The sequence below is a fragment of the Pholcus phalangioides genome, unplaced genomic scaffold (genome assembly GCF_987345545.1).
Source record: "Pholcus phalangioides strain wild (caught in Gottingen) unplaced genomic scaffold, Ppha-v1.0 ptg000001l_1, whole genome shotgun sequence".
Lineage (NCBI taxonomy): Eukaryota > Metazoa > Arthropoda > Arachnida > Araneae > Pholcidae > Pholcus > Pholcus phalangioides.
In genome coordinates, this window is record NW_028301594.1 from 28,029,713 (window position 1) to 28,054,690 (window position 24,978).

Here is a 24,978-nt window from a genome sequence, read left to right on the forward strand (position 1 = left end):
TTGAAGGGTAAAATTGAATCCTGATGCGTATAGCAAACCCTGTTTCAACTCCCTCTGCTCCAAAGCCCGGGGCACCAGATCCGACTGCTCACCCCTAGTTTCTGCCCTGTATGGCACCGTCTCCTCAAGTTAGTTATGCATGAGTGGACGAAATTACGCAGGTTAAATAACCAGCACATACCATTAAATAAATGACCATTGGAAATAATCGTATAGTATTAAATGTTTATTCTTCAAAAACAATATCAGCACACTTTCATAAAACACAAGAATATAAAACTCCTAATTCATTTAGATAGACTCGCCGAAAATTTAAAAAAAATTGACTCGTGAAAAAGAAATAAACCATGACACAAATGGCGGGTACCGAAACCGAATGTTGCGTTGCGATACGTTTTCCTACTAAAATTACGCGATACCCTACATTTTTAAATAAATATATATTTTAAATTTCTAATTACATTAGAACCAATACAAGAATATTAGAAACTATTTTTTTTTCTCCATGAACTATCAGAATTTCACGATGAAAGTAACAAAATTACCATGAAGAATAACATAAAAATAATCATATTAAAGTCGACGCCGCTTATTAGAATCACGGGTGATGTTATCATTCGGATGTCATTGTCGCTTTCGATAAGTACGGAACAAACTAATATCATAACGTGGGGAAAAATTTCGTTCAGTTATCAGGACTTCGGTTTATATTATCATTTTTTTCCCTGTGAGTTATCGTTATCAGGCTGCAAGACTATGTAAGAGGTTACAAAGTGTCATCTCTCTTCAATCTTGTTGACAAAGTTTTTTTTTTCTTTCGAAAAAAAAAACTTTTTCCTTCAGTTCTCTTGATCAGTTTCTTCCAGTTGACCAGTTTCAAATTTCTTTCCCCCCCAGTGACTTTCTCAAGGAATCTATGAAAGGTATTGTACATTAACAAAAATATCGTAATTGTGATATTAGACAGTACCATTCTAACGCCTCACAATGGCTGAATAACAAAAATGCAGGATTGTAACTCAAAGGGGGAGGGGGAAACTCCTATTTTAGAAAAGAATAATAAAAAAGCAACGAGAGATTTTGAACATTTTGCACCCAATGTTGTGGGAAAGGAAAACAAACCTGTCCCGTTTTATTAAAACCTATTTACCGTATGTCCCGTTCGACCAAACGGAATGTATGGTAAACGTACTTGCAAACAGGACTTTTTCGGGTATAGTTATCATTCGGTGATTGTTATCAGAAACCCCGAGTCCCGATGTGATAACACCAAGTGGCTGTATCATAATCCAGTATATAATTATACCATTGGACCAATTATGCACTGTACGCCAGCATGCACTTCCGTTTATGAATTTTCCGCAGCTGTAACAACAGATCGATCAAAACTAGCACCTTTACTTCATCATTCGAATGATTATTTAAGGCTGTTCGAAAAAAAATGCACTAAATTTTAAATAAACATATTTAACTCTTTATTTCTCCGTGGCTCTCGAGCAAAATGAGTTTCCCATATTTTTCAAATAAAGAAATTTTATATTTTGAGCTCATTTTGACATTGATGCTTCCACAAGCACCTCCTCAACATTCGATTTTTCCTTGCGAGATTTTTAAACTATTTAAGTCAGTTCTTATTATTAAAATAAGAATCATTTTTTAAGTAATTCATGTAAATACAGTGTGTAGTAAGTACAACATCCCATATTTTTTTGAATACTGACAATTATTATTATTTTTTGTCATGTAATAGCATTCACGTACCTCATTTGCTTAATATACCCCCCCCCCCTCCCTCAAAATTTTTCTCCTCGCGATATTTCAATGCTTGCCAATTAAAGGATTAAGAGAGATATCGATTAGTTATGAGAATTCATATGACGTATTTGTGAAATTCACATGTATACCCAAGTAAAATGCATTAGTTTCTGAAAAAAGTGTGATAGTTTAAAAGTTGTGTTAAAAGTTGTTGTTAAAAGTTGTGATGCTCGGTTTTAATAAGCATAAGAATTTATATTTGTTCAGATGAGATTTATGCACATGTAAGACATGTCAAATATGTGTCTTGAAATCACAAAGTAGTTCAATAAATTTAACGACTCCATAAAAGATTGTTGATTTTTTTTTCACAAAGCAAGCAACAAATTTGATTTTTTTTGACAGTAAATACAGCTGTAACACATTATGTAAGATAAACCTATAAAAAAACCAAACACCAAACCCAACATTGAAAAAAATGTATCTGGTTGATACAAAACACAAACTATGGTTGAACTAACGGTTTTTTTTTTTGACGTAAAAGGTCTTGTTTTTCTAAGGTGAAGGAGCACTTTCTTGGGCGTGTGTGCACAAATTCAAATCTCTGAAAATTGAAAAAAAAAAACACCAAATTTCTACACACAAAAAAATTCCATTGAAAGCCCTTTCAAGTTTGTTTTTTTCTTCAAAAATTGACCGATCTGAATAGATTTTTCGTATTCGAATCTCAGTCGAGATGAATTTGATTTCCATAAGAGCACTACTTGAGTATGAGCGTCTTGAGCGCTGTCCCCATATACCATGAGTCTTAGCAAAGATCATACAGTGCACGAGCTTCTTGTGCTAGGAAATACTTCCATGTCTCCCAGGTCTTTGTAAAAAATGTGGCGATCTTTATTATTAATTAAGGCTGGAATGCAAACCCGTCATACTTGTGAAGAAATCAGAGAAGGATCTTCACAAATTCTAGTGAAGAGAAGAAATAAAAATAATTTCAATGGAAAAACACAATTCTACAAATAAAAATATAATAATATAATACTATTCGAAATACTATCTCTCTCGTAAATTTTAAAACAAAATTTCATAAATTTCTATGGAGTGGGATGCCGATTATCCGGACCCCTAGGGACCAAAGATCAAGGTCGTCTTAACGCACGGACCTACAAGCGCCTCATCATAATGAGATCTGGTACTATAATTTTATAGAATAAATATGTAAACTGGTAGGCAGGTGCTTACAACCAAGTAGAGGGGGCCCAGAACCCCAATTTGTCCTGGGGGGGGGGGGAGTGGGGCTATAATGCTGTGGCCCTGCTCACGGCCGACTAGACATTCATTAATAACATCTATAATTGTTTAGTGTGCTATGGCTGTGCCCTGCTAAAGATTCAATAATGATCTGAATGTTTCGAGTAGTAGAAAATCAAATTTAGTTTTAATTTTAAAGATAAAAGCCTATACTACACAATACAATCTAAATTTTATTGAAGTCTGTGGGTACATCTGCATCAGTAGTCGGCAAACTGTCGATCGCGATTCGCCAGTAAATCACAATACTATTTCGGTCGATAGATGGGACCCTTTTCTATGGCTTTTTTTTTTTTGTTGTTGAAAATCCTCATATTTGTATATTGTACTTGGGTGATTGGTTATAATCCCTTAAAAAGCAACACGTCAAGTATTTTTCGGTATATTTAGTGATAATGCAGTCGAACCCGCATTGCAAGGGGCGTACGCGGGATCTACCTTTGGAGGGAGCACAAAAGGCTTGGGGGCACAAAAATTTTCTTCCCGAGAAATTTTTAGTTACCACCCTTCCAAAAAGCATTTAAATTGACAGAAATTTGTTAATATAGCATGAAGGGTATTTTCTTTTTATATTTCAATTTTTTTTCAGTTACGATCTAGTAAAATTTCACCTTCTCGTTATACACTCAAGCTTTACTCGCGTCCGTTATATCCGGTGATCCGTTACATACCACCGTCGGCTATAGCGGGGGTTGGGAGCTTATAGGAAGATGAAATAGCAGGGCTTTTCTCGCAGCTAGCACCATACATCATAGTCGGCAAACGAAACAAAAAAAATCTTCAAGTAGTTCGTCAGTTGAATTTGTTTAACAACCTCTGGTAAACCGGAGTCTGGTTTACATTAACGACATTCATCCCATAATTTACGAATTCAATTTAATCAATTTATTCACATTATGGATATGACTCACTTACACATTTGTACTGTCGATGAATTCAAACTTAATTTATAAGTGTAATATATAAACTGTTAAAATTTCACGAGATAGCGTACTAAAAAAAAAGTTCGGGCTATATGAGGTTAAAGAGCTTAAGGTAAAGAAATTGCGGTAAAATGAGGTGGGGTGTTAAAATTGAGTCATAAAACGTTGTGAGAAAATACAATGTGATGAAACACACGTAAAAGCAGTCTGTTTTATAATTTCGAATTCTGAATAATTGTGAAAAGAAAGAATTCATATAATTTCGTGAGCTTTTGTCAGAGAGCTATTGATGATTGGTGACTAAACACTTTCAAGGTCTTCACAGAATAAAGTAGATCGTACAAAGAACATTTGTATTCATTATACTGCCGAAAACATTAGGAAATGCGTGTAAAAGGAATAACTACTGGGGGAATTATAAAAGTCCAGACGAAAAAAAAGAACTAAACATACAAATGCGCATAACATTACATGCATTTGATAACGCTATTGAGAAAAAAAAAATTATTTTGCTAACAATTTTTTTCTTTTCATTTCTGAATCTGGTAGTATTGTATCACTGTATTCGGCATTCACGAATTATATGTTTCGTTTTGCTAATTTTACAAACTTCTATAATAATCCTTATGTGTGTGTGTGGCTCACCTTCTACCAAACGTGAGGCGACCACTGATAGGTGGCGCTTTCATTTCTGACCCAACTCGATCGGCAGTAAATTGCTGTATGATGATATGACCGGAGTTGGTACGTGGTAAAGTAGTAGCAGTAGTATGAAATGGTAACTTACCTTCATAGTTTATCCTACCGTCCTTATCCGTGTCGATTGCTTTCAACATTTCGTCTAGCTCCACATCAGTCATTCTTTCTCCTATTAGCTCCATGGCAGTTTTAAGTTCGTCCTATAATGAAATTATTTACTGATATGCCGTATAATATAACATTGAAATACGCATATGTGTTCATCGAACACACACAAAAAAAACTGTGATAATTTTTTTCTGAAATCCCTGCTGTATAATTACCCGTGTTATGTAACCATTTCCATCTTTGTCAAAAACCCGGAAAGCAGCGAGGAGATCTTCCATAATATCGTCATCTGATCCACTTATCTGCTGCTGACTAGCCATCCAATCTAAGAATTCTTGCTCACTTACTAAGCCGTCATCTACGAATATAATAATAATATTAAAAAAAATCTATCAACATCCCATCACAAAACTTGTTACTAGAGCCCAGAAAATGAGGAACCAAAAATGGTCAAAACAGGCACTTAGTAAAAAACGCATGAAAAAAAGGAAAAATAACCAAAAGCCTAAGTATTGTGTCCGAAAACTGATTATCAAAATTGGTTGCACTAAAGCAGGGTTATTCTAGGAGCGCCGCGTGCAACTTCAATCGCCCAGTCCGACGTGCCATCCACTCACAAATAGGAAAAGCGGTATGACTGTTTTCCTACAGAACGCAACACGCCAGTGCTTTACGTCGGGCGTGATTAGTCAATTGCTCCCGGAGGAGTCAAATACGTCGTGCGCCGCGCGTTTCGCCGAGCTCTTCACTTTATTCCTTTACCATTCCTTTCTATCTCCCTTTTTTAATTGTGCGAAATGGCAAAAATACGTGGATATGCACGCGAAATGGTCCTTTTCGGTTCACGCGGTGCAGGAAAACCCGGCTCTACTTCGTATACTGTTTCAATTATAGCTTATAACGACTGCATTATTTTCAAAATTAAATCGATTTCATGCCAAAAATAAAGTGCTTGTGGTCCCTCACGATTAGGCCGATTCAAGGCCAGTATTACCAGACACAAAGCCCATTTAGAGAATGATTGTGGGGCTCCTTCGTGTTACGAACGATTATCATTTATTTATTGCATTATTTGGAAAATTCATTATCATTTTTATATAAAACGCAGTGACCCTGTCTTACAATTAAAAAAATAAACTTTTCTTTTTTCATTCAATTTACCACATATGTGGGCATACACTTCAAGAGCAAGGCCCGGTGTGGCTGCACCTGTCACACACCCCCTGATCAGGACGTCTTTGATCAATTCAATTGAATACTTCATTCCTAAAATAACTTGACCTGGTTGTTTGCAGTACATTTGTGGTTTAAAAAAAAATTAAATGGATCCCAATATAATATGGGCCATAGGGCCAGTGCTCTCTACACGGCCTGGGTGAGCCAGGACATCAACTGATTTTGACGTCGTGGTCCAAATCCGAAACAAATCGTTTCGGATTTGCTGACTTTTGATGACAAGGGGGGAGGGGGGTTTGAAGGTTGCTTACGTCATCAACCACCCCTTTTTGAAGATATGAAATATTCTAAGCTGCTGACGAAATTTTGCTGACAGGGGGAGGGGGGTCAGTGTTTTGCCGACAAGAAGGGGGGGAGGGGGGTAAAAAATGACTGAAAATCTGCTTATGTAATACTTGGATGGCCCCTTAAGAAACTAGAGTGGGGGCGGGGGGGCAAATATGGTTTTGCCGCTTCCCCCCCCCCAGTAAAATTCAATGGTTTTCTATTATATTTTCGTTGCCTCCTGAAATTTGCTACCCCCCTAAACTTTGCCGTCCGTGGCAGTTGCCCTCTATTTTGCCGCCCTCCACTTCCGGCGCTAACTCAAGTTGCCCGCGGAACGTTTTCAAACCAATGAAGTGGCCCGCACTTTCCTAAAGGTTGAAGTAAACATTCCGTAACGTAACTGGCGTTCCCTGGCGTAAACATTCCTCCTGAATTTTTCTAACGAATTGGTTACATGCTAGAACACGCGCGCGTGTGTGTGTGCTTTGCCCTGCAGTGGTTCTTAAACTTTTGTCACCCACGTCTCCCTTTTTCCTAGTCATGGTTTATCTGCGGCTTCCAGGAAAAGTATAGTAGCTACAGAGGGCATTCATAAAAGAACCGCTTTCGAACTAACGCAAACATCAATGCCAAAAGATTCACGCCCCTAGGAGCCGCGACGCACAATTTGAGGACCCACTGCCTTAATGTATATATAATTTCAGTTATACTTGTTTTGGTGTTAACCTATACTGCCATCTGCATTCTATATTATGAAGTGAAAATTGCAAATTCCTTAATTTTTTCGTGTTACGTAGGTACCGTACTAAGGTCTGCCTGCTTTTTGCGGAGAGATTTTTTTTTTAATACGAGGAGCTTACATTTCGCATCTCGAGATTAGGAACCACAGAAAACCACCTGCAGAACCACCACTGTGCCACCAACGGGGTTCAAACCTGGATTCTCACTACTAGAGTCCAGCACGATGCCAACAGGACCGCGCACACCAGCACTATTTTCCATAATATTTCATTAGCCACTGAAAATTATGTGTATGTGCGTGTATTCCATGACCCAGCTGTCAAGGCTCCAGCATGGGGGGTCCGAAAGAAATCTTATTATTTTTGTTTTTTTCGCTATAAATTCACTATGGAGGTGCCCCGCCAAAGATCTCAGCCTAGGGGTCCCGGTCCAGGATGTTGGGGCTATGGTATATTCATATAATCGTGTTTTTGGAATAAAGATTTTTTTTTTTCTTCGACTCAGACTGGAAAGTAAAATTGGTTTGCACTAAGGCTTTTGATGTATACGACGAAGCAATCTTTACAGTCATTCTAGAAATTGAAGTGAATTCTATTTTTGTCACAGTGACTTAAACCTACACTACAACCAAGCTATACGTATTTTCAAGTACATCAATAATAAAATTACAATCCATTACACCCTTTCCTTTCATTTAATATCTAAGGATTAAAATCAAGCAATATGAAAAAACAAACTCTGTGATAAACATTTCCATTGAATCACATAAACATCCGTACACAACTATCAAAGATTTTTTCGCATGTCTGTACCTCTCTTGGTGGCTTTCTGGAAGAGAATCTGTACTACAGCGTCGTCCGTGCTGATCCCAAGTCCCTCGAGCATCATCTTCATTTCGCTTAGCTCTACTCTGCCATCTTTGTTTTTGTCCAGCATTGAAAAAGCTGCTTTCAACTCTAGGTAAGAAAATGTTCTAGAGAATGAAACAACAGTTTTTTCATCATGGAATTAAATGAATCATACATTCAATCGCAATCTATTGAATAAAAAACAATTTTTTTTTTGGCGTGGTAGTCTATGGGTCATGGCCGGATTAACCCAAACGAAGGCACTAAGCACTCAAGTAATTTTGGTGCTCCCCCCCACCCCCGTCCCTTTTACTTTTAATCTTAACGCATAGCCCCTTATGACAATTAGATTTGTTCGCAATTTTTGTGTGTAAGAAGGATATTTGACAAGCGGGTATTTTTAGGTGGGGTAGGGAGTGGGGGTTTAGACGAAGTAAAATGCTTTTGCCCGGAGCTTACGATGCCACGGCTCGGGAGTCTCAAGTATCTTGAAGGCTCCTTAGCAATTTGATATGGTTAAAATTTTAGGGAGAGAGTATGCAAATTGGGGGGAGCCAGGTACCTGGAGGCCTATGATGCTGTTGAGACAGCTCTGGGCTTACTTCATGGAAATAGAGCGATATCTCAATCCAAAAACTGAGCATTAGAATTCTTGTTCGCAATTAACTCGGTTTCTCTGCTTATGTGTCACCCTCAGGGTATGCTTATGTGTCATCCTCAGGGTATGCTTATGTGTCACCCTCAGGGTATGCTTATGTGTCACCCTCAGGGTATGCTTATGTGTCACCCTCAGGGTATGCTTATGTGTCACCCTTACCATAATTAGAAACAAAATTTTATTTGACATCACTTAGAGCGGGGGTTCTGTATTCATTTTGGCATCCCATCCTCGTAATTTTTAACAGAAAGGGAGCAAACTCGACGCCCTTCCTAGTCCAGTGCCCGGGAAACAGACTCCCCCCCCCCCTCCTTTCGATTAAAAACCTTCATGATGGACTGCGCAAATCAAGTGTTCCTAAAATTTTAGGATTTTGTACTGCATGGTTAACGCTAGAAAAAAATTTTATATTTAAAAACAATGTAGGATTGTAAATTTAAAGGGAGATGAAGAATTATACATTTAAAAACAATGATCGGATCATTCATGTTTGTGGTGCCCCCTATTCTCCTGATGCCCTAAGCACGTGCTTATTTTGCTTAATGGTTAATCCGGCCCTAGCCCAGGTGAATAAGATGGCCTAACGTACCAAAGGATTTTTAGAGGTGTCGCGAGTCGCGACAACAGCTTCGTCTTTGTCAGAAATTTCTGTGACGAGGAGATACAACAGAAACGGTGACAACATGATTACAGAAAAAGATTACTACTTTTGCAGGGAATCACACACCGAGGGGTTAGCGCACCAACCAGCAAGTAAAAAGAAATAAAATGTCGAACGCGCTGCCGTTCGCAATCGGCAATAAATTGCAGGTCCCGATCTAATCAGTCCTCGTGCGCAGAAAATAGACCATGGGGCGCGACAAAGATGATCAATGATCAAAAAAAAAAAATTTTCCACCAAGATTGCCAAATAAAATAACGGAATTGGCATAATTTTTTTTTTTCATATGGTGTACGACGATATAGAATACCGACAGCTGTTTAACATTAAATTGGCCCTCGAAGTGAATCGAATCCATTTGGCAGGAATCCTACGAAAAACGACTTTAAACTGTTCTTTTTTTCATGTACGTGAATTCCTAGCGGCAACCTCAACATTACCCATTCATACAAAAGTGATTCGAGGAACACATTTAATTTGTTTGGCAACACGGAAAAAGAGACCTCTGGAGATAGAGACTCCCTTAAGAAAAGAAGCTCTCAGGGGCATGTCAATTTACCAACACACCTTTTGAACTCCGACTTTCAAGTAAGTTGGATGCGCATTGCGGAGGACGCGATGTCATTGCAAAACGTGTGAAATGTCTGAATGTGAGGTATATGTGTGTATGTGTGCGTTTTTAATGTCTTTTTTTTAATTTGTTCGTGCCGCACATTCCAGTGTCCGACCCAGAATGAGGCTAATTTTGGAAACGACCTGAGCCGATTGTACTCGCAGTCTGTCAACGTCCACGATAGATATCGCTTCGTCTGAAAACATACAAAGCAAAGATAAAATAAAGAGGAAAGCGGGAAAAGTGCGGGTTGTGTGATGAGGAGCACCGCAATGACAAGGGATTTCGTATGTCTGGCAGGTCGGAATACCGAAAATGTTTCTTGGCAGCAGGAACAGAATAGAAGAGCTGTCATGACCGAGATTGCTCTGCCAATCGCCGTAAATTACTTTAAGTTTTGAAAAGGAAAACGCACATTGTCTTCCTACCGTTACATGTCGAGTTTATATACTGTTTGATCTGTTCTGTGACCCGTCATGAAATTAGATGTCAAGGTTCGTGAAATACTACATCGAAAAAGATTTTTTTGATTAAAAAAACGCGTAATTTCTGTATTTATACTGAAATACATACCATTAATCTTGGATTCGGATAAAGTTTTGCAGGCTTCCTGAAAGATTCAAAAAGAAGAACAAAAGTTTAGATTATTCCAGTAATAAAATGCGTAACGCACTAAATTCCAGTAATAAAATGTGTAATGCAATAAATTCCAGTAATAAAACGTGTAATGCAATAAATTCCAGTAATAAATATGCACTTCTCCGGGCTCCGAGTCTGATCGAGAAAAATATAATAAGGGGCCATTCAAGTATTAGGTAAGCAGATTTTTAGCCATTTTTGACTCCCTCCCCCACTGTCAACAAAAGTCAGCAAAACACTGACCCACACCCCCCATTGTCAACAAAATTTCGTCAGCAGCTTAGAATATTTCATACCTTCAAAAAGGGTGGTTGATGACATTAGCAACCTTCAATTCAACCCCCCCCCCCCCTTGTCATCAAAAGTCAGCGAATCTGAAACCCCTCCCCCCCCCCTCGATGCTGAAGTAATACTTGAATGACCCCTAAATCAATCATTTCATTTTAAAAGAATGCCTCCGGTGCGGCTCCGCCATAGGAATTACGTGATAAAAAAGGCTCCCGAGTCAATAAAGGTTGAGAACCGCTGGCATAGACGTCTCGGAAAGGTTTAGAAACATTGTATATTATTGATATTTCACGATGAAAACCGATTGTTTGAATGATAATTTCAAAGTTAAATTACATTTAAAAAAAATAATTACATTTTTTTTTCTTCTTTTCAGAATAAATACTCTTAATAGCATTATATTCCTTGAAGACGTAAAAATGATGGAAATTTCTTAATGACGAAATTATAAGAATATAAAGCCCACCTAGTTTTCGAAAATATAATTCTTCCAACCAAAAAAATGAAAACCTAATAACGCTCTTTAGAGATGAACGCTAGAGAATATACACATAATGGTGTAATGCGTTATAGCTTTATTATTTTTTTCTGACATTATTTCTTATTTTCAGTTGAGGAAAAAAAAGCCGAATCAATTCTGGAACTGTGGATAAATAGAAACTTAATTAATGATAGAAATTTAAAATAGATAAGAAAAGTTACTGATAAACATGGCTTTCACATTTTTGAATAGAAGCTAGATTTCTAGAGTCATTCATGATGAATAAAAAAGAAGAATACGGAATTACATTTTTTTTTGCCATATGGCCGATGATAAGAATTCAGATAAAATCAATCTGAATTATTCAAGCTTAAACTCTGACGACTGATCAAATAAGAGCAGCGTTTCTCAACCTATGGATCAGATGTGGCTAACGAAGATGGCACAGACTTGAAAATTTAATTAAATTTAATGAAAATTATTCAATATTGTACCGTCAATACGTGATAAGTCGAACTACGATAACTCGAATATCTGTTTAAGTCGGTTTTTCACTTTTCTCCAAAACTTTTTTGTATTTTAATGTCAAAAGTTTCCTTCACACACAACTCGAAGTTTTTTGGGAATAAGATAAAATTAAAAAATATCATTCATCAATAGAATTTAGCATTCATATAAAATTTAGCATTCATATAAAATTTAGCATTCATATAAAATTTAGCATTCATCAAGAGAATTTAGCATTCATCAATAGAATTTAGCATTCATCAATAGAATTTAGCATTCATCAATAGAATTTAGCATTCATCAATAGAATTTAGCATTCATCAATAGAATTTAGCATTCATCAATAGAATTTAGCATTCATATAAAATTTAGCATTCATATAAAATTTAGCATTCATATAAAATTTAGCATTCATCAATAGAATTTAGCATTCATATAAAATTTAGCATTCATCAATGGAATTTAGCATTCATCAATAGAATTTAGCATTCATATAAAATTTAGCATTCATCAATGGAATTTAGCATTCATCAATGGAATTTAGCATTCATCAATGGAATTTAGCATTCATCAATGGAATTTAGCATTCATCAATGGAATTTAGCATTCATCAATAGAATTTAGCATTGATATAAAATTTAGCATTCATATAAAATTTAGCATTCATATAAAATTTAGCATTCATATAAAATTTAGCATTCATATAAAATTCAGCATTGATATAAAATTTAGCATTCATGTAAAATTTAGCATTCATATAAAATTTAGCATTCATACAAAATTCAGCATTCATATAAAATTTAGCATTCATGTAAAATTTAGCATTCATGTAAAATTTAGCATTCATGTAAAATTTAGCATTCATCAATAGAATTTATCACTTGGCAATAGAAATCTGCAAATTCATTCACTGCATTCATTTTTCTGCTTGCGAAAAGTGAATGACTTTCTCACGAAAGAAAGACGAAAAAAAGAGGCGCAGTCAAAAATAAAAAATCATTCCATTTTTTGACAGAAAATAGTCTTGTTTATACACTCTATTCGTTTAATTTATACGAGTATCATGTTTATGCGTCCATTTCCATACTTCAGTATGTACGTCTAGTTTATTTCTAAATATTCTCATTCAATAATTAAATAAGAATAACTTATCTTTTTTCGAATTTCTTCATCTCCGAAAAACTTCGAGTTATCGTTAGTTCGACTTATCGGAAATTCCGATTTCAGATTGAGAAAAAGAAATATTTATTAAACTAACAGTCCTATTTACTAATAAATATTTTTCTTTTTCCCCAATCAGAAATCGGAATTTCCGATAAGTCGAACTAACGATAGTGAGATTTTCGTCAGCCGCTGCACATTCGATTTATCGAGATTTGACTGTATTTCTTAATGACATAAGCATTAGTAACACTCATCAAGGTTAGAAAAAAAGATTAGCTCATATGTGTGCTGTATGTTATTGGTTCGTCGAGTTTTTTCAGGCATTTCATTGATACTTTGGTTCAGAAAAGTTGAGAAACACTGATTTAATGTAAACTGTAAGAAACAATGTACAAATAAAGAAACGAGGTTGGAAAAAAATATTTGGGAATCAATAACTTTGGGAATCACAAAGGATTTTTGACATGATTTAAATAAATAAATAGGTGATATACTGTATAAGAATATATCGAAGCAATGTCGTCTTAATGCATGGGTCCACCCGGGAAGGGGGTGCCCTCATGAAAATTAGATTTGACTAAAATTTTCGAGAGTAATTGTGTAAACTTAGGAAGACATTTCTAGCCGGGGAGGAGGGGGGGGGGAGAGGGAGTTAGCAAAATCACTTAGCCCGGGGGGAGGGGGCATTGATGCTCTTTAGACGGCTGTATTGAAGATAAAACCTTAACATTGTAAAGAGAAAGAAAGAAATCAAAGCTGACTGAAAGCCATCAAGAGATATCTTATAATTTTCTCTTTAGCTTTTTGCAAATGGTAGTACATAATAACAATGATGAATTTAAAATTTAAACGTGAGATATTGGCTGTATACCAAGCCTACAAAGATGATGATTAGTGATGTATTTTGCAATTTTCGAATTTTCATATTCTAAAAATAAAATTTAGGCTTTCCTAACTAAAATTCAATTTTTTGGTTACCTTCCACGTTGTTATTGGAAGATTCACTAAATGCTCGTTTCAACGCATTGTGAAATGCACAACGAGTCGGTCTCAGGGCCATCTTAAAAGCATGGTCTTGACCGGATGTGGCGAATACCTCCTAGATACTACGTCTAAGCTATCTAGGAGGCATTGATATGGCCCGGAGCCTCAAGTGCATGGATCAGTGTCCCTCAAATTGTGCGGTAGGGCTGCTAAGGGCACCGCCAATCAGGGCATCGCGGAGGGCTGGAAATATTGATTTGTGTGCATATTCATGTTTTGCAGTTTGAGAACTACTGGCATATACGGACTATTCATGTTAAGTGAAACAAAAAAAGGGGGGAATTTAATGGAATACATAAAAATTACTAAATTAGAGAGTGGCTGGTATTTCAGGTCTGCAAGAGACCTAAATACCTCCCCCCCCCTAATAATCATCTTTTTCACAGGGGGGCCACGATGCTATTAGGGTGGCCCTCAGATAAGACTTTGCTTTTAATAAAGAAGGAACGCTATTGGATTTTTAAATAAATAATAAAGAATGATCGAGAACTGTTTCACCTGAGAGAGACACACAAGGTAGAATATTAAAATGCATACAAATGATAAAAGTAAATAGATCTATTTCAATTATTTGATGGATTTCACCGTATTAATCAAAACGGAAAATAATGCTACGAAGAATAAACAAATATAAACATAACTGCGCCTAAAGATCTTCGAGAAGTTAGCGCAAGGGCTTACAGGCTCACCTGTCGTGTAGGGCTTATACTTGTTGATCTGTCTTCTTCTTCGATGAATTCTGTATTGAAAGATATGTCACATTTATTCGAAGCACTCATTTTTCTAGCCATAGCAGATTTGAATCCGACTAGCAGAATTACAAATCATTACACGATCGAAACCAATCAGAATGCATGTCCAAAATTTTAAAAATTATCCATGGCAAAAAATAATACAACACAAAATATCTAAAAATATCAGAATTCACTATAGATCATTCTATGTAATTATATCACTATATAAGTTCTTTCTGAACGATGGGTGGAGGAAACAAACAGTAAAGGGGGTGGGGAGAGCGAGATATGTTTTTCTTTCTTGGTGAAATTTGCGACTTTCAATCTATTCCCGGTATTAGAACCACGAGGAATAAAATTTCGTTCTTGCAAACGACCGACAAAAATTTCCACGAGGAGTAAAAGATGGTCGTAGGCGTAAAATGCTAACATAAACAGAATGGGGGGTTTTTTCAAGATGAAACTCTTACAACAGCGGCAGCAGCAAAAGAGGTCTTTTCGTCGACTTGATGAGACCAGGGAGAAGTCGAAGAAAAGTGTCTTCGTTGTGTTCGAAAGCACACACACAATCTTGGCAAGGGCTTTTGCCAGATTGGAAATTCGAATACCTGGATCCTACCCCTATCCTCCCCCACGTATGCATATAAGATTCGTTGTGCAGAAAGATTGGTCGCCAAAATCCATCCCGACAATGATTTATGAACAACTCCTTCTCGAGCGCTGTCGAGGACACGAGAAACGTAAAATGTTTTTAGAGTCGAGTGTATATTAAACCCATTATCTCATGATACTCGACTCATTTGGTTCAGCTATATGTTGATTTTTCTCCTCAGAGTTATAGGCACAAAAAACTACGCTAAAATTTTAAATGTACCATGACATCCGTAGCCATTTCAGTCTATTGGAGATATTCGTATTTTAGCATTATTGTTTGGAGACAGGGCTCATCTAGATGCTTCGTCAGCCAGAGCAAGCATGCATTTTGGCACCCCCTTGGAATGTCTAGAGCAGTGGTTCCCAACCTTTTTCATTCTCTTTTCCCCAGAGCAATGTGACTTACCTTCCCGCACCCATTGGATAATATGTTTTTAGGGGCCGTTCAAGTATTACGTAAGCAATTTTTTAGCTATTTTTGACCCCCCCCCCCCTTGTCAGCAAAATTTCGTCATCAGCTCTGTCCCTCTGAATCCTAACGCATATTGGTGGGATCAGAGACACGTATATGGGGGGGGGGGCATAGGAGTCTTAGGGGCGATTTTTTTTCCTTCAAACTTCGAATGATCCACAACATTATTGAAAAATACTCGAATTAAACAAATAATTTCAACACTAAATTATATAGGAAACTCAAGAAGAGGTCGTAAAAGTTCGAATTGTCCGAAATTCGAATCAACCAAGTTCCACTGTAGATACGGTGCTTTATTTATCAAATCTAAAATTATATAAAGGCTGCATAAATTGGACCAAATGTTCCGCGGACAGATATGAAACTCTCATGGACCAGCAACTGGAATGGTGGTTCAAGACCACTGCTATATGCTATATATACTATATATTCCAAACAAGATTTGGAAGGAAAAAAACCGTTATGGAAGGATTTATCGTTGTAGCGAAGTTTCACTGTAAAAAAAAGTGACTTCCACTTTCTCTCTCTCTCTCTCCCTGTCTCTCCATCAATTTTTCTCTCTTTAATTGAGCCTATCTAATTGAGCTCGTAACATCCTATAACATATGCGAACGTTCTTCGAACTTTGCCGCACCATATGGATATTTGACCAGGTAAGCCGAGATTCACGTCATGTTTTCCACTTCACCAGAACGTGAAATTATGGATTCGTTTATTATGGAAATGGGGGAGAATGGTTATTTTTTTGGCATAGTGTCAGACCCAGTTACAGATAGAAAAGAGGAAAGAGCACTAAAACAGAAGTAAAAAAAAAGAAGGGGGGGGGGAACTTAAAAAAAAAAAACCGAAAAGTCTAATAATAAATACACGATATCAACAGTGTGCGCTTTCTGAATTCTATTTCTACTTCAACCACGAGGTTCATTTTTCCCACTGAGAGATCTTAACATTTCTAAAAATACTCTAGAGCTAGAGAGAGAGAAAAGAGCAATTACACCACAGCAGCTGTAAAAACTATGACAACATTTCTACCACGTGAATGATGATTAAAAATATATATATGCCCGTTAAAAGATGGTCTAGTTTTGTGCACACCTTGAGGACAGGATATGATAATTATTGAGAAGAAGAGAAAAATTTACTCAAACCGCATCAAAGAATACTTGAGAACAGAGGCGCCGAAATGAAGAAAACATCAAGTGGGTGGGGAGGGGGACCTGAAAGCTGCCAGTTGTTTCGTATATACGGGACTCAAGCCCTTATACGGGGGGGGGGGAGGTCGTGCATTGCATATCCATTAATTCTGTGGTGTTTGGTCAGATATCTCGGAAAAATGACTTTTTGATCTAAAAGTAAGCCTTGCTAATTATAACTAATTAGAAGGGAGATAAATGCACAAATGCGTGCGTACGGCTAAACTACATGCTGATGTATGATATTTTAATTTGTATTTGTGCGTATGCTTTATTTTTTATTTTTAAATCACAATGAAAATGCTTATATCTTAAAAATGTGATTTTGGAGTTATCATGTTCTGCCAAACACCCCAGAATTATTGGATGAGCTCAGCCCCCCTCCCATCCCCTCGTGAAACTTATTGGTGGGGGGGGGGGAGGATTCAGGAAGCCTCAGATCCATGTTCCGGCACCCTATGCTTGAGAAATTCATATTTATACCACTAAGTTTTTTTGTTTTTCTTTTTGAGATTGCGAAATACTGACTTGACATCATGCCGCAAATACATAGTTTAATTGAAATTTGTTCAATATACGACCTTATTGCTAGCTTCATCTTGTAGGTTGTTGCCGTGATAAGGCAACACCTTCTAAAGCACATAGATGGCGTTGGGTAAGGGCAGCACTTACCAGATGCGGGGCCCGGTGCGAAAATAATAGTGGGGAGGGGGGGGGGTCAGGTGGTGCGCCTCAACAATTTCGAGGCACCAAAAAATGTTTAGGACCTCCCTTTGACCTAATTTTATATATTTTGTGAGGAAGTGGGGGGGGGGGGGAATCGGCATTCATCATTTCAGAATATGCAAGAATGCTCAGAAATATCCATACGAAAAATTTTCTAACACGCAATTAAATGTAAATTAACACAAGAATTGAAGAAAATTCGGCATTGAAGGTAATTCTGAACTAATGAGACAAGACCTCCCCTCCCCACCCCACCTTTTTGAATAACCACGCGACATTTTAAGTAACCGCTGAAACTATAGAAACATACTTTCAATTACAGAAAGTTTTCAAACTACCCTGCGGGTAATGCAAACAATTATGTCAGCCCACTCATCATGCTGACTTTACTTAATTATCTAAGTATTTAATCCATTATTCATTCTCAAAATTCGATCGTACAGTTGCGTTGTGTTTAAGACAAGTTAAAACAAATTAACATACAGTAACCCAGTTATTAAACGCACGGAGGCAAGTTAGAAGTTTAAACATTTATTTCAAAGAGAAGTTTAACACAGCAGACATCAATATAGACTATAATGTATCTCCTTAACAATTACTGCTTTATGCGATCAGCCAAGGGCGTAGCCAGGGGGGGGGGACTTGGGGGGTCTGGTCCCCCCCCCCCCCAGTAAGGTTCCGGGACGAATCGTCAGGGAAGCTGCTAAACGAAGAAGCAAAAGAGGGAAAAACTACCCTGAAAAATATAGCGCGGGAGCCACAGAGAGAAGAAAAGAGAAACGCTCCCCCTGGGGTCTTTTTTCCTGATTATTATTATGATTGGTGTGGTGTTGTAAGGTGTGATGTGCTCGTTGTGTAGCACTTTTCTCTATCCTCCTTAATCAAAATAAATATGATTATTGTTTTGAAAGACGACTCATCAATGAGTACGTGTTCAGTTACTCGACCACGAAGAGGGAGGATCGTTACTGGCGCAGTCGGTAGGATTTAGAACTGAAAAAAAAAAATCGGGGGAACATTTTGAAGAATAACACTTATGAAGAAGGGCAAAATGGCCACAGCGTTCCTCCATTGTCAAGCTATGAGAAAGAGAAAGCATGGACTGCTGATGACGGGTGGTTCCTGAGAGCACCATTGCTCTGCAGTGGAAAGGTGAAGAGCATCATTGCTCCAGAGGCGTAGGTGGCGAGCATCATTGCTCCAGTGGCGTATTCAGCGAGCATCAGCTCCAGTGGCGTATTCAGCGAGCATCAGCTCCAGCGGCATAGTTGACGAGCATCATTGCTCCAGAGGCGTAGGTGGCGAGCATCAGCTCCAGCGACGTATTCAGCGAGCATCAGCTCCAGTGGCGTATTCAGTGAGCATCAGCTCCAGTGGCGTATTCAGTGAGCATCAGCTCCAGCAGCGTAGGTGGCGAGCATCAGCTCCAGTGGCATAGGTGGCGAGCATCAGCTCCAGTGGCGTATTGAGCGAGCATCAGCTCCAGTGGCGTATTGAGCGAGCATCAGCTCCAGTAGCGTATTCAGCGAGCATCAGCTCCAGCGGCGTAGTTGACGAGCATCAGCTCCAGTGGCATAGTTGACGAGCATCAGCTCCATCGGCATAGTTGACGAGCATCATTGCTCCGGCGGTTCGTGTGGCGAGCATCATTGCTCCGGCGGTTCGTGTGGCGAGCATCAGCTCTAGTGATATACGTGAGAGCATTATTGCCCTGTTGTGTGTCAAGTGAGAGCATCATTGCTCTGTTGTGTGTTGAAACGGCGGTAATTACGCGAGTACTGATTTTTTTTTTTGTTGGAAAGATACGTCAATATTATTCGTTCAGAAAATGATTTTTTTTTTTGAAACGTCAGTTTATTATTGAGAATGTGATTTTTTTTTTTTTTTTTGAACAGCAGTATTATCGCACATACTAATTTTTTTTTTACAATTATCTTCGAATGTACGATTTTATATATATATATATATATATATATATTTTTTTTTTTGGGGTTTGTTTGAAATACGTCAGTATTATTGTGCATATATCTATCTATATATATTTTTTTTTCTCGAATGATTAGTCATTAGTATATGACGTAGACTAGGTGCGAACATTTATATAAGTGAAAAAAAAAACCGCTATACCAAGCAACATGGCATACCTCGGGCGTGCAAGGAGGGATGATTTGGTGGTTTTGGCAGAAGAGTTGGGTCTGGTGGTCAAGGACGGATCGAACATATTGGACTTGAGGAATAGCATTCTCAAATGTGACGGCTATGACGAGGAGTTCATCCGAGAGCAGTTAGCCGTCATCAAGGGAGACAGGGAAGCACGAGAAGAGCGTGACCTAGCTGAAGGGAGGATGCGTGAAGAACGAGAACACCTCTTTCGAATGGAAAAACTCCGCCTGGAGATGGAAAGGACGAATGCGTCCACAAATGGACGACAGAATTTAACCTCATTCAGTACGGAACTGACGAGGCTTGTTCCAAAATTCGACGCCAAGGAGGATGACATCGCCTTATTTCTCATAATATTTGAACGCCAGGCGAATAGGATCGGGGTGGACAAAAGAAACTGGGTGTCAGCTTTGCTGACCTTATTGCCGTCAGACATAACCCAATTAATTGCCCGAGAATCGGAAGAGAAGTTTGATGATTATGAGTACATTAAGGAGATCCTCCTTAGGAAATTCAAATTAAGTCCAGAACATTTCCGGCAAAAATTCACCAAACATCAACGCAACCCGGCGAAATCATGGCGAGAATTTGTCTTCGAAATATCGAACTTCTTCGAAGAGTGGATCCGGGGTCTGGACGTTGGTGACTTCGAGACACTGAAGAGCCTTGTCATTACTGACCAACTAAAACGACGAGTTCCCGGCGATATACGTGACCATTTCGTGGACGAATGGGCCTCTTTCATATCTCCGTCTATCCTAGCTGACAAGCTGGATGAATACGAAAGTGTGCGGTCAAACTTCAAGAAGGTGGTCTCGGGCAATGATAACGTGAAAGATGAAGCAGGCAAATATGGTAACAGTAGAAGTTTTCCTCCTAAAGCACCGAATTCCAGGCCAGGACTCAAAACCGAAACACGTAGAACCTTTGTGAAGCCAACTTGCTATTCTTGTGGCTCGGTTGGGCACATATCGAGGGCTTGCAACAATAACGCGAAAGGGCATGCCGTTGTGAATGCACAGAGTCAATTAACGACGGTGGAACCAAGTGAAGCCTCGAATATTTTGACGGTGAAGGTTTCGGTTCCTGTGTCTTCTGCGAAGGTCACGGGGAAAATCGATGAACTTAAAATTGCACCCATCAAATGCGGAACGAAAAAATTTAAAGCGATTATTGATAATGGAGCTCAGATATCAGTTCTGAGAGAGGATTTGGTGCCTTCGAACTGCGACGGAGAAGGTACTATACGAATAATATCTGCGTTCGGGGAAACTGAGGTAGCGGCACTGAAAGTTATCCCGATGAGAATCGATGATGGTATGCACAGCGACATTCCTGTAACTTGTGCCGTGTCGAAGAAACTTGTTAACGACATGTTAATATGCTCAACTGCGTACGAGGCGCTGTCGGAAAGTGTGCAGCTCACTGGGTCCATTCGGCATACCGGAGACTCAACGATGTCGGTCGTACAACTCCTGGATTCGAACGTGGAAGGAGGGAACTGCATCCCTGATGCATCACAAGTCCCCGATAAAGGAGACAAAGACTTTATCGGTTTGCTAATTGGAGATGGCGATCTCGAGAAGGGCTGGGACTTCGTACGTCTTGGCCAAAGACCTTATGGCGTAAGGAATGGTGTTCTCACTCACTCCGAGAACGTAAACGGCGAAAATATCGTACAGGTTGTCGTTCCCACCTGCAAACGAATGGAAACGCTTCGGATGGCCCATGAAATACCTTTGGCAGCACATCTAGGGGAGCGCAAAACGAAACAACGCATGAAGTATTCGTCGTACTGGCCTACCATCAAAAAGGATGTTCAGAAGTTTCGTAGGAGTCGTCGAGAATGCCAAGTCAGACGCACCGTCACGTATAGAGATCGCCTACCCATCCAACCAATCGTGAGACCCGAAAACCCATTCGAGGTCTGCAGCGTTGACTACATTGGACCCTTAGAACCCAAGTCAAGCAGAGGCCATACATTGCCAGAGTACAACACGTGGGACTGATATTTGATCAGGACGTAGAATTTGGAGATGTGGACTACGCTCCTGTTCACATAAAAATGAAATCAGTCCAGGACATTCAGAACCACGTAATGGGGTTATCTAATAAGCTGGAAGTTCACAGCAACGGCAATTATTCGAAACCGAAAGAATTTTTAGACGTGTTCAGCAGTCGGGGAATGTATATATTAGGAAAATACACGGAAAATGTTTGTAAATGTGAATGCATTTCAGTGCATATGTATTACTAATGTGTATTCAGTATGGTATTTTCATTGATCCCACGATGGTAATTGTTGATTTTGTGATTTTTTTTTTGTATGTGTGCTTGAACATGTTTTTCTTTGTTCATTTCTTTTCCTAAATGTAGTAAGCTCAGTTGTCTTGAAAAAAAAAGATAGACAATGAGCTCCCAAGGGGGGACGAGTAAGGTTCCGGGACGAATCGTCAGGGAAGCTGCTAAACGAAGAAGCAAAAGAGGGAAAAACTACCCTGAAAAATATAGCGCGGGAGCCACAGAGAGAAGAAAAGAGAAACGCTCCCCCTGGGGTCTTTTTTCCTGATTATTATTATGATTGGTGTGGTGTTGTAAGGTGTGATGTGCTCGTTGTGTAGCACTTTTCTCTATCCTCCTTAATCAAAATAAATATGATTATTGTTTTGAAAGACGACTCATCAATGAGTACGTGTTCAGTTACTCGACCACGAAGAGGGAGGATCGTTACTCCCCCGAAATGTGAGAAAATGACCGAAAAAAGGGAAAAAGATGGCCAAATCCATTGTTCTGTCACTTTGGTCCCCCCCCCCCGAAATGAAAGTGGTCCCCCCCCGAACGAAATTTCTGGCTATGCCCCTGCGATCAGCACCAATGCAATTAACCTATACTGTATCTGAGACATTACACACTATATACGAATTCAACAATTACCTAACTGGACATTACGGGTTAAGGAAACGATAGAGTGGTGTACTCACCCCAGTCACGGCCGACTAGACAATTAATTGTTTAGTGGGCTATGCCCCAGTCCTCGTGTGTGATCGCCTTGCCATCTTAGCTGCTGCTGTTTTTCCCACACGGCTCTTTCTCTAGGGCGGCACTATATCCTTTTGGTTATATTCCGCGACTCTCCACTATATCTAGAGTCTCACTCCCTCTTACTATCTCTGCCTTGCCATCTCCGTCCTACTCTCTATCTCTCTCTTACTATATCTCCTACTATATCTCTTACTATCTTACTATTTCTCTTACTATCTTACTATTTCTCTTACTATCTTACTATTTCTCTTACTATCTTACTATTTCTCTTACTATATCTCTTACTCCATATTCATCATCAGCCTCCTGATTTTACATCCTCTTCGGCTCCTCCCTAGAACCCCGGATTCGCTCCGTCTTGCAATTTTTCTTTCCGTGCTACATTTCAATTTGCGGCCTCAAGCAAGGGCAATTCGATTGGACTTTCGCGTGACCATTCCGGAGAAGATCGGTGCTATTCATCCCTAATAAAAGTCGCCCGTTCCTAAATAATCAGAATGCCTACGTGCACCGGTCACCTTCATATCCATACCTAAGGCGACCCCCATGTTACAAGCAGAGCACAGGTGCTCTAATTGCAATGCCGCTTTGTATTATATTTCCTCTCTTACGTCCATTTCTAAAAGCGAGCAATATCCTTCCTATTCATTAATTTCACCATTTCATTATTCTCGCTCTCCCTAACTTACGCCTCAGGAATCGAATCTCATTCCGTAACGGCTCCTATTCACGTATTTTAGAAAACACCTTTCTCCTGTCACCAAGCCTTGAGCATGCCAGGTGACGGTTATACACCCGTGTGAAAGTCGTACCGACAGTTTGCTTGAGGGTGGCCTATACATGACGATTCGATCTCTTTCTAATCTCCTCATTCTTCAATACCCTCTCTCTTTTCAAGTTGCGTTCAAATTGCATCTTCCTTTCAGTGAAGGTCCCGAATCCATTGACATCCACTATTCAGGTATTTTCCATCTTACATTGTTATTTCGTAGCTTCATACCTTGCCAGATGAATTGTGCTTCATCGGCAGTTGGCCTAAAGCACGTTCTTCCTTTCTTACATAATCTTATACCACTCGTGACCTCCCTGCACGTGTTCTTTACAACTACCCAAAGCCAAGTTACCAAACACAAAGTCTCAATACCACACCTGTTACCTAGTCACCTTTCAATTAATCGTTTAAACACAAAATAATCCTTAAACAATTAACCATTTAAATAAATTAACAATTTTAACTAATTACCTTTATATTCAAATAATTATGAATAATTATGAGCGGAACGGACCCGCTCATAATTAGCAATTTAGTAAACAATTGAATTATATATGCAAACAATTCGGAATAGCCTGCACACATATCAGAGGTGCACACTACGTAACCTTTGCTGTCTCCCGGGCCAGATATGCGGTATTTTTGCTGCTCGCGGGCCAGAAAGTTGTACACAGGGTGACCATATAACCATAGCTTTCATCGTCTTTTTTTATAAATACTTTTATAAAACTTTTTTTTATAAAATGTCCCGTTTTTTTCCTTGTTTTCAATGACACATTTTGAATTTTGAACACACATGAAATTTTGAAATCAAGAATCAAGATTATTTTCCACGCTTAATAAATTATATTATGATAATTATGACTATATTATAATTATTTATAGTCATATAAATATATTTATCTCACATATTTGCCAAGCATGTACGGTTTTTTTTAAAGTCAAATAATCGCACGTTATTTTTTCTAGAAGCAATTATTTTAATTACATTTTTTGCCCTCTATTTCCAGCCATTAGCAATATTTCAAAAATTTTAGCTCTAGTTTGCAACTTTACTTTGCTTTGACAATTTTTTTTTTTGGCTGCAATTGGGGAATTAACTTGCCTATGACAATTGTTTTTTGTCTGTAATTAGCGAATATACTTGCCTTTCACAATTTTTTGCCAATTTCATCCAAAAAATAAATACTTTGCCTGTGAATTTTTTTTTGGTGATTATTGGGAATATCCCGTAGGAATTCCGATTTTTCCCGTATTTTTAGGAAGAAAATATGGTCAT

General features: G+C 38.5%; 1 protein-coding gene across 2 annotated transcripts in view; it reads right to left on the bottom strand.

The window, feature by feature from the left end:
- Window positions 1–211: 211 nt before the first annotated feature.
- Window positions 212–24,978, bottom strand: part of LOC149090257 (calcium-binding protein E63-1-like) — a 37,611-nt gene continuing 12,844 nt past the window's right edge. The window contains exons 1-6 of one of the 2 annotated variants that reach the window (XM_089233452.1): window positions 14,633–15,730; window positions 10,394–10,430; window positions 7,853–7,996; window positions 5,012–5,154; window positions 4,777–4,888; window positions 212–2,721 (exon numbers count right to left, since the gene is read on the bottom strand). In XM_089233452.1, coding sequence (XP_089089578.1) covers window positions 2,699–2,721; window positions 4,777–4,888; window positions 5,012–5,154; window positions 7,853–7,996; window positions 10,394–10,430; window positions 14,633–14,734 — 561 coding nt within the window. In that variant the 5' untranslated portion in view covers window positions 14,735–15,730 and the 3' untranslated portion in view covers window positions 212–2,698. Of the gene's footprint in view, window positions 2,722–4,776; window positions 4,889–5,011; window positions 5,155–7,852; window positions 7,997–10,393; window positions 10,431–14,632; window positions 15,731–24,978 lie in introns of those variants that run through there. The other variant, XM_089233461.1, reaches the window with a different exon arrangement.